The sequence below is a fragment of the Mus pahari genome, chromosome 21 (assembly GCF_900095145.1).
Source record: "Mus pahari chromosome 21, PAHARI_EIJ_v1.1, whole genome shotgun sequence".
NCBI lineage: Eukaryota > Metazoa > Chordata > Mammalia > Rodentia > Muridae > Mus > Mus pahari.
In genome coordinates this window covers 33,978,456-33,988,395 of record NC_034610.1, presented here as the reverse complement: position 1 = coordinate 33,988,395, position 9,940 = coordinate 33,978,456, and the positions used below count along the sequence as shown (strand labels likewise).

Here is a 9,940-nt window from a genome sequence, read left to right as displayed (position 1 = left end):
TTCTTCTTCTTCTTCTTCTTCTTCTTCTTCTTCTTCTTCTTCTTCTTCTTCTTCTTCTTCTTCTTCTTCTTCTTCTTCTTCTTCTTCTTCTAGGATGCGGATAATACTACCTACCAATAGCCACATCTATTTAGATGTAAATGGAAATATGCCTGACATATAGTACCAACTTCCGAAGAAGCATTTTTGGAGAACTTCTGTTCCCTTGAAGCATACTTGTTTTGAAAGTACTGCAATATCCACCTCTCCAAAACCCAAAGGTTTTCATGACAAAGCATTGAGGTATAAAGGTGCACGCGAGTACATTGTACTTTAAGAAGGCAAATAGGAACCACAAAGCCCTCTTCCTTCAGCCAAACAAAACAAGTTTGGGACTTGGGCAACGCCTTAAAATTCCAGCACTTGGACACAAGAGGGCACTGTGAGCTTGCTTTGGCAAGGGACAGAGGGCTAGTTACAATCTGTGCTAGGGAGGGAGGGTCCGGGACAACCCAGAGCATTGCTCCAGGACCAGAACCATAATCTAGGCTCTGGACACGGAGACGCGGGTGATCTAGGACTGCCGGCAGACACGGCTCCGTGACTAACCGCGTTGTATTTGTCTTCTTCCCAAATAGAAGCTTTTCCTGGTAGCTATTTTTCAGTGGGAGACTTTTGGATCCAGGAGCTTGGGACTCAGCACCCAGACCCCCACAACTGTATGAATACGGGAACCACTTTGGGTTCACCCATATCAGGTATCTTCCAGACCATAAAGGAGAGAGAGAGAGAGAGAGAGAGAGAGAGAGAGAGAGAGAGAGAGAGAGAGAGAGTTTGATTCTCAGTCTCTGTCCCAAGAGAGGTTTAAGCTCCACTAATTTAGTGGAAAGGTGGCACAGAGAGTCCTTTACCAACAGCCAAGGTCCTGGAGCCAGGGGGGACGACTCTAAAGCCACTGAAGGGCAGTGCCATCATCAGTGTTGTGCCTAGAAGGGCTCTTTCAGGAAAGGTATTGGCCAGGTCTAGCTCTAGAGTGAAACTGAATGTTACTTTTGTGAAAAGGAAATTGCTGCTGCCTGCAAGGTTTCTTAAGGTTCTAACTTCTCCACAAGATCAGACGCAGTGAAATGAGGTCCAGGAGTTCTGGGGGTCGCCCTCCTCCTCCCCACTCCCCCGCCTCCATTCAAAGCTGGGACATGGACACCAGGAAGGAGGGAATCTCAGTTAATTTTGTTACTCCCACCTAGGCAGAAGTGCTAGATGCCCTAGCGTTCTCTTTAACATAAGCTGCGTGGTGGTATGTCGATTAACACGCGATTCTGGGGCAGAGAAGGGGGAGTCGGTTGTGGTCCCTGTCTAGGAGGCAGAAAACCTCTCTTGTCCCTGGGCAGGGAGCCACCCGGGGCAGAAGGGCTGTAATGCGAGGTGACTGGAAAGCAAAAAGGCAGGGAGAGATTGAGGGGGGGGGGCGTCTGACACAACTCGGTGTGCGTCTGTGGCTGGAAGGAAGGTGGGGGTGAGGAGAGATGCTGATCAGGTAGGGATGCGCTGACCGAGGAGGAGAAAGTAACAACCCACCCCCAAACTTTCGCAGATCAGACAGCCTTGGAAGGGAAAGGCAACCGGGAGCAGCCGTGCCCCTCCCGACACCCACCCGGTGTGACTAGTAGCGTGGAGGGGCCTCGCGCCCATTAGGCTGGACAGTCCCCACGTCGCTCCCACCCTGCTGCCAAAACGCAGCTGCTCGGGGCACAGAGCGCAGGACCACAGAGGCAGACACGCCGTGCCTGTGGAACCTTAGCAGCCCGCTCCTTTGAAGGGACATTCTACGTGTATCGGGAAAGGAGAAGGGACTCTGGACCAGTGACGGGGTCCTGCCCTTGGACACCCAGGCGAGAGTCACCACTGGCTTGGGACCTGAGCGAGGAAAAAAATCTAGGGGTTTGGAGAAATCGGATTCAAAAGAAATGTCGAAAGATATCCAGGGCAGCCACCGGAGTCCGGAAGCTTAATAGCCACCGGGTCACCGTGACCCCGAGAGCGACAGTGACTGACAAGCGCACAGACCAGGCGCTCGCCATCATCCACGGTTCTGTCCGCCGGAGCCGCCTCCACGGCGTGGGACCCGGTTGCAGACGTCCACGGAGGCGGCCAGATATCGACATGCAGCGAGCAGTCCCCAGACTGCCCCAGCTGGGGAACCTCCTGGGCGGCGCAGCGCGACGGTGACCCGCGCGGGTGCGAGGGGTGTGCCCGGCCCCGCCTGCGCGCCCCTCCCCGCGGTGGCCGCGCATCCAGGGGCGGCGCGGAGCCGAGCCGCTCGCCCAGCCGCCAGTGCCCGCGAGCGCCGCGCCTGCTCGGGGAATCCACTTCGCCGCTAGACGCTCTTCATTCACTCTCGCTCCCTCCCCGGCTGCTTTCTATGGCTTTGACTCTGCGGCCGGAGCCTAACCACTAAGGGAGAAACTTTTCCTGCTGTTTCTTCTCCCCACCTTTCCAGGAGAGGATTAAAAGTTGCAAGAACTGGTGCCGCCCGAGTCACTTGGGTACTCGCTGGCGAGTTCCGAGTCTCAGCCATGTGCACCAACATAGTTTATGAGTGGCTGAAAGCGTTACAGCTCCCGCAGTACGCTGAGTCCTTCGTGGATAATGGCTACGATGACCTGGAAGTGTGCAAGCAGATCGGAGACCCGGACCTGGACGCCATCGGGGTGCTGGCTCCCGCGCACCGCCGGCGCATCCTAGAGGCTGTGCACCGGCTGAGGGAACAGGATGCGGCCGCTGCCGGCCTCTACTTCACCCTCGAACCGCAGCCCGTGCCACCCGCACCGCTGGTGGAAGCGGTGCCCCCAGGCCGCCGGGGGGAGCCATGTGGCGGCTCAGCCCAGGGCACTCGCGGGGACCCCCGTGGCCAGCCGAGCGCTCCCCGCAGCAGGGAGCTGGTGAGCTACCCTAAGCTGAAGCTGAAGATCATGATCCGGGATAAGCTGGTCCGCGATGGGATCCACCTGAGCAAACCCCCATACTCGCGCAAGGTAAGGAGGCCCCGACAGGGTATGGCGGGAGGGGACCAGGCCTGACGCTTCTGCAGCGGCTCAGCAGTCAGTCTAGGTGACAATTGAGAAACCAGGGTGTTGGGGGTGTCTGGTTCTCCAGTTTTCTGCGTTGTGTATGTATTCCTTCCGTGCTGGCGTCTCTAATGTTTGCTGCTCATTCAGCTTTTGCATGTAGACAACTCTTAACCGAGTATACAGCACCCTAGCATACGGGCTCGATTGTCAGGGTCTGAGCAATGGGTGCTTGCTTTTGGTGGCCACTGGGAGATCCTAATGCCTCTAGTAGTGTCTGGCTTGGAAGAGTGCAAAAAATAGATGGGTCACATCTGCCTTATTTTCAACCTTCCTCTTTTTCTTTACTTTTTTTTTTTTCTTCTTCTTCTTCTGAGTTTTGAGAAACTTCCAAGAGGAATGGGTGACTATTGCCAGAGGAGTAAGGGCATTCAGGGCCTGCTGTTCTCAATTCCATGGAGAAGTGTACTATAACATGAACCTGTGTGTGTCTGTGGGAGAGGGGCTGCTAAACGCAAAACACAGGTTCCTAAAGCTTAAGTATTCCAGGGTAATGGAATGCTGAGCAAATAGGGTAATTTGGGATCCGTGGTATTACGAGTTCGACTTACTGATTCGGATGAAAGGAAAGGTAGATTCTTTTCAAAACTCCAAGTGGACCTGTCTAAGGACGGTCAGGAAGAAGTGACATTTCAGTGCCTAGAAAGAAATCCTCACACGTGAGAGCAGGCTACAAAAAGTTCTCATGGCTGCTCTGTGTGGCACGCAGACCTGTGGCAGGAGGTTTGAACAATTAAGTACCAGAAAGTGCATTTTCACACCAGAGTGCTGTCTCTAGCTTCAAGGGGTGGGGGTGGGGGTTGGTTTGGCTTAGTGAAGTGAATTGGTTTGGCTTCCTTTCTGAAGCTGTCCTCCTAGAGAGTGCCTATTTGGCAGAGACGCTGACAGCACAGGTAATGTCTGGCGTTGCCTGGGACTCACAGGAAAATGAACATCTCAGCCTGAAAAAAAAACAAGGGGCCTGGAGAAGCCTCCTTGAAGAATTCGCAGCAGGCTAGGTGTGTCAACACATCACCGGAGGAGGAAATATCTGGTCTAAAGGCTGTGTGGGTGGCATTAGCCCCAGAGGGCTGGACTGAACGAAGGTCATGATGCCTAATGGTCAAGTTCAAGGGTTAGTGGTGCACAAAGTAGATACAGTAAAAGCAAATAACAGTTTAATGTTATCCACGTGCTGTCTTGCAGGTAGTGGTTGGTCGGGGTGGGCAGCCGTGATCACCTGCCTGAGAATACAAATTGCTTTTTTATAAGGAGGATAGGTTGGAAAGGAGGTTTGCCTCAAGCACGTGTCTCAGCCATCTGCTCTGACAGGACCATGGATGGGTGTCGGGGTCAGGAATGGGGAAACTCAGTCACATGCTGTACTAGCCTGAAGGATGCTCACTGTGGTTAGAAGGATCAGGGTCAGCAGAACAGAAATTTAGTCCCAAAGGACTAAGGAGCAGGAGGCCAACTCGCTGTTTGTTACTAATATACCAGAGAGTAAAAAGAGAGATGTGTAACCAAGCCCATGGAGGGCTCAGTTCAAATCCTGGACAAAAGGAAGACAGACAGTAGCTAGGGCTGTCAGGACGACTATAGTGCAGTGTTGGGTGCTATAAGGATGGGTAAGCATGGGCTGGGCAGTGGAGCAGACGGCATTAAAGCGGCTATGAGGATGGGTGAGTGTGGGATGGGCAGGGGAGCAGACAGCATTAAAGCGATGCATTTTGGTTCTATTCTTACAAGGCAAAACAAGACAAACCCAAACATCAAATTTACAAAGCTGGAAAGTGTTTAAAGAACACACGCGATGTTTGAGCAGAGGCTTTGGGCTGCGATTCCTGCTTAGATCAACAAGTACCATGGCAATGCCTCCCCCCCCCCCCGCAGGATCTCTTGCAGCTTAAGAACTCCTGGTATAGCTGAGGCTGGACTTGAACTCCAAATCCTTCTGTCTCTCTGTCTCTTGAGTGCTGGGATCACGGGTGTGACCAGCACACCTAATGACAACACATTTCTGTAAGTCAGATTTGTATAAAAAAATTTGCATTGACATTGTTCATTTTCCATGTAAAGAGTTACTTCTGTCAACTTTCTTTAGCCAAGCCATGTAGCCTAAACTTGTCCTCAAACTCACAGTCCTATCTCGCTTCCCAAAATACTAGAATTATAGGCATGTACCACTAGGCATAGCTTTCCAGGTTGCTTTTACCTAAATATTCCATTACAGTAATGCTTCACAATAAAACTTGTCCACTTTTACTTTCTTGTTGTTGTTGTTGTTGTATTTTTTTAAAGGGCAGATTTCTTTGTGTAGCACTGGCTGTCCTAGAACCAGCTCTGTGTATTCCAGGTTGGCCTTGAACTCACAGAGATCTGCCTGTGTCTACCTTCCAAGTACTGTGATTAGAAGCAAATGCCACCGTGACCCAGCTGATTCTGCTTTCTATGTGTATTTAGTTTTCCTTCTTTAACTGATAGAAGAACCCAGTAAAATTCTCATCACCCTTTTCAATGTGCTCTTTCTAGTGAGCAAATGAATGGATCTGGAGAACTTCATCGTATGAAAGAAGAACACATATTGACATAGGAATTAAAGCATAATTAATGCATATAAAACTGAACACACAACTATGAAGTAGCAAGTCATGTTTTTCTTCGGGATTTGCTGTTTATATATGATGGTCTCTTAAGGTCTAGATTTTCTGTTGTGTGGGAGTTTGTTTTCTGATGCAATTATTTCTCCCATGAACAGTGCTGGGACCTTTTCTTTAAGAAGTAATCACATTCTAGTTTCTATTTTCTTCTGTACCTTGGCTCTCTCATGGTCATGGTCAGAATGTACACTGCTCATTACACAGATTGGGAATTCGGCTTGGTAGAGCAGGCTCACTCTCTCTGGCAGTCACAAGAATGGCCAATCCTTTGGACATTGTACTGCAATGAAAATACTATGTGGCTTAGGGGTCATCATGCCAAGAGTGGTCATACTGGGGCTGCTGAGCAGAGAATTGTGAGTTGAGGAATTTTCTAAAGAATGACCTGAAAGGACTGTAGGACTTGCATTAGGAAAACACTCCATGTTTCCTGATCATCTAGCTAAACTCAAAGTAAAAAAGAAAGGTTTTCTTGCTTCTCCTTTATATCGGAAAACCAAGAGCTTGGGATCCCAGGCTTCAAGTCAGAAGACACGGATGCATTCCTTGGTGCCTCGTTTTAGGGCTTTTCATTGCTGTGATCTTTACCTGTGCTTACATGCACAAATGGACACGTACAAGTGAATAGAGTTTTCATGTGCATTTTTATGCATATAGCTTTTGTGACCAAGCTTCTCTACCCCATACCTTCCTTAGGTTCCACCTTACTGTGATTGGCAGGATGCAGGCATCCTGTCCTCTGAGATTGTAGGGTCTAGCAGGGAAGACATACGCTACAGTCCACAGTAATAACTGTAGCGTTGTTTTGATGGGAAGAGCAGGATCATGAACTCTTTGACAGGAGCCGGGAACATGGGGCGTGTTAGCAGGGACAGAGGAAGAAGCAGAATTCTGGAAAGCACTGGAGGCCGTGATGTTTCCAGGCAGAGAAGCTGGAGATTGTAGCCAGGTAGGATACTAATGGGGTAGATTTATAGAGTTCTTTAAAATTAATTCATTGTTGTCACTTTGTATGTGATGTGTGTGCATGAGAGAGTGATGCACGTGCCACAGCGCATGTGTGAAGATCAGAAGACAGCTTTTGGAGTTGTTTCTCCTCCTCATCTTTTATTTGGGTTTGAACTTGGGTCATCAGGTTTGCTCAATGAGCTCTCACACCTGCTGAGCCATCTTCTCGATAGCCTTCTACTGTAGCTCTTCCCTAAAAATGTCTTCTTGCTTCTCTACCAGTGGAAGAAGGTCTTTGAATTAGTGTAGCCTTATTTAATAATGATGTAATCGTCATTTACACGTTAGCTTAAATTAACAAGGCTCTTTGGTAATCCGGCTGTGAGGCTGTGAGTATACTCAGAGGAGCTAGCCTAAGGTGAAGGGATTTGGAAAGACAAAGTTGCCACGAAGACTTCTATGTGTGGAGTATTAGAAAGGAAGAGATCCTGGCAAAGACATGCTGTGTCCTTTGGAATTTTGCCTGGGGTCTTGGCAGAAGCTGACATGACAATAAATATTGTTCCTCCCAAGAATTCCTTCTGCCTGTGTGACATTACCGGGACAGATTGGAAGCAGGCAAACTTTAGTTTTTCCAGTTCAACTAATATCCTAAAATACCCTCCATCTAGATCCTTCTAGGCTTTTGCTTTTGCTTTCAGTCCAATTGGTACATCGTGGAAAGAAGAGATGGAGAGAAAATAAGAGCTGATGTTTTCTTCATGCTCTTGACAGTTCCATAGAGTTCTCCTGTAAGTGGACCCTCTGCTGTCTACCTCCCTGTGCAATTGTTATATCTATCCATCCATCTATCTTTCCATCCATCCATCCATCCATCCATCCATCCATCCATCCTTGCTTTCTTTAATCTACCTGTTTGTCTGTTCCTCTATCCATTGACCCACACACCTACCCATCCTTCTTCCATTTAACCAATATCGAATGTATGCCATGGATTAGGGCCCTGGGTTAGAATGACAGTACGCTATACAGACGTTATCTTTACTTGCATTTGCAGTGCTGAGCCCAGTACCTGATATGTGGTAGTTGTACCGTATCAAAGATCAGTGTTATTTTTATAAACATTAGACATCAGAGAATTTTATGCCCGAGTTTATTTTGGTGATCAAAAGAGTCAATTGTGGGGAAAAGGGGAGTAAATCTAATGATTATATTTTAAAAATCAAAAGAGTTTATCTCTTAAGGATACTGAAGGACCAGCTATTCCAATACTGGCCTTGTAGAACATGTAAAAAGAGAGTTATGCAGTGGGGTGGGTATTAGAGGAGATAAGTGGGGTCCTCACAGTATATGGTTTAAGGAGGTGCTCATTTCCCGGGTCTCCCTGGAGTACCCGCCGCTAGGATCAAAATCAATTTCCTATGAACTATCAAGTGTAAGGAGGCATGGCAAGCATTTGAACCACCGGTAAGGAGGCTTCTGTCTTTCTTCACTTATCCAAACTGCGCTGGGAGTAATGGGCTGACATTGCTCCCCAACACTTCACCAGCATATGGTTTCTGTGACTTAGATGGCCTTTGGGGTTCCCCCGGAGAGAACGGTACTGTGCATTTCTACCCCACTGTGGACAGTGTAGTGTAATGGTTATGAACACAGGCTCAGACTAGATGCTAAATTTAAGTCCTAGCTCTAGTCTGCGCTAGGTTACCTTTGGCAGCACTGCAGGAAAAGCCAACATGATTGGCTGCCACGTGGGGTTGTTAAGTGGGTTCGAGGAGCTCAGCCTCCTGAATTTATGAGATCAGCATCATGTCTGTCTAGAGCTGCTCCAACAAATACCACACACAGGGTGTTTGGCATTGAAGACAATGCAAATTTGTTCTCTGCCAGTTGTGGAGGCTTCAAGTTCAAGATTGAGAGAATAGCATGACCTCGCATGAAAAGTCCTAAGGGCTTTCAGTGTGATTCACCTAACAAGGTCTTGCCAAGGGCTCCAAACAGCTTCTCTTTGTCTGCCCTGAGAACTTCAGGCACCGTCAGATCACCAGGGTCATATGGCCGACGTGACCGAATGACTTAACTCTAGACTGGACATGCTGGAGACCTTCTGTTGTTTGGGGACTTCTAACCAGCAGCTTCGCAGGTTGCATCCTCACAGGCTGGAGTAGCATCCCCAAGTGTAGCCTCTCAAGTCAGAGAAGCACTTTGGGCACCGCCTCCTGTGCCTCTGTCTCGGTTGTTGGAGGATGCGGGCTGCTACAACTTGTCCTTCTTCTCTGAAGAGGTACTTCGTTATGCACCATTCCAAACTGTAGGACACCTGAAAATTTCCCGAGACGGAAGCCTTCTGCATTCTTGTCAGATTTGTCCAAGCCATCAAGGCCCAGGAACAGCGTGAGGTTACATGAAAGAGCTATGTGACCAAGATCTCTGTTAAATAAACTGTGACATATAAATGCAGGTGTGTGTGAGGGAGGGGGGATTTTTAATAAGAGAGATAATAATAATCAATAAGCAAACATTAGATTCTGTGACCATAGAATCCTTGAACAGGAAAGGGAATCCCATGGGCTACAGATGCGTTCGTCCCTTTAGTTGAGAAAAACTTCATCGATGAAAAGTGTTTCCTGTAAATCTCCAGTTCACAAATGACTCAGAGGGGTCCTATCCTTAGACCTGGCATGGCTCAGTGCTCCCGATTCCCATTCTGTGGCAGCTGTTTGTCTTCTCTCCCTGTGATTATTCCAGTTGCCAAGTTCAATGAAGTAGGGTGCTGGGGCTGGTGGTGGAACTCTGGTCTTAGGGTCCCCGTTCTGATCAAGGTCTTGTCTTATAGTCACAGATGAACTGATCGCTTGTCTGAGACTTTGGTAGCAAACCACCCATCTGGTTTCACATTCAAGGCTGTGGTCATTGGGAAGTTCAGGTGACAGTTCACTCAGCATTGTTGTGACCGCCTTTGTGTTGTCTGGGTAAAGCTAAAGCAATTTTGTATCTGTCTTGGAAATCTAGTTTAGAAACCAAGGGCCTTGAACTCTCAGTTAGGAGAGGGGCTGATTTTTTGGTTCCATCTTAGTCTTCACTCACACTGAGTTTTCTGGTGACACCCCCATACATCTTAGGGTTGGTTCCTCACTCCTGCCTTAAACAGATGTTATACTTTTACTTTTGAAGCATGGTTTAAGTTCTGTAGTATTTGTTAAAGGAACACTTCAAGCTTATACATTAGTATTGTGCAAACAGGAA

At 48.4% G+C, this 9,940-nt stretch overlaps 1 protein-coding gene across 1 annotated transcript in view; it reads left to right on the top strand.

Moving 5' to 3' along the window:
* Window positions 1-1,920: 1,920 nt before the first annotated feature.
* Window positions 1,921-9,940, top strand: part of Samd5 (sterile alpha motif domain containing 5) — a 48,991-nt gene continuing 40,971 nt past the window's right edge. Inside the window, exon 1 of the mRNA XM_021221464.2 lies at window positions 1,921-3,014. Within this exon, the coding sequence (XP_021077123.1) occupies window positions 2,556-3,014 (459 nt within the window). The 5' untranslated portion in view covers window positions 1,921-2,555. The remainder of the gene's footprint in view (window positions 3,015-9,940) is intronic.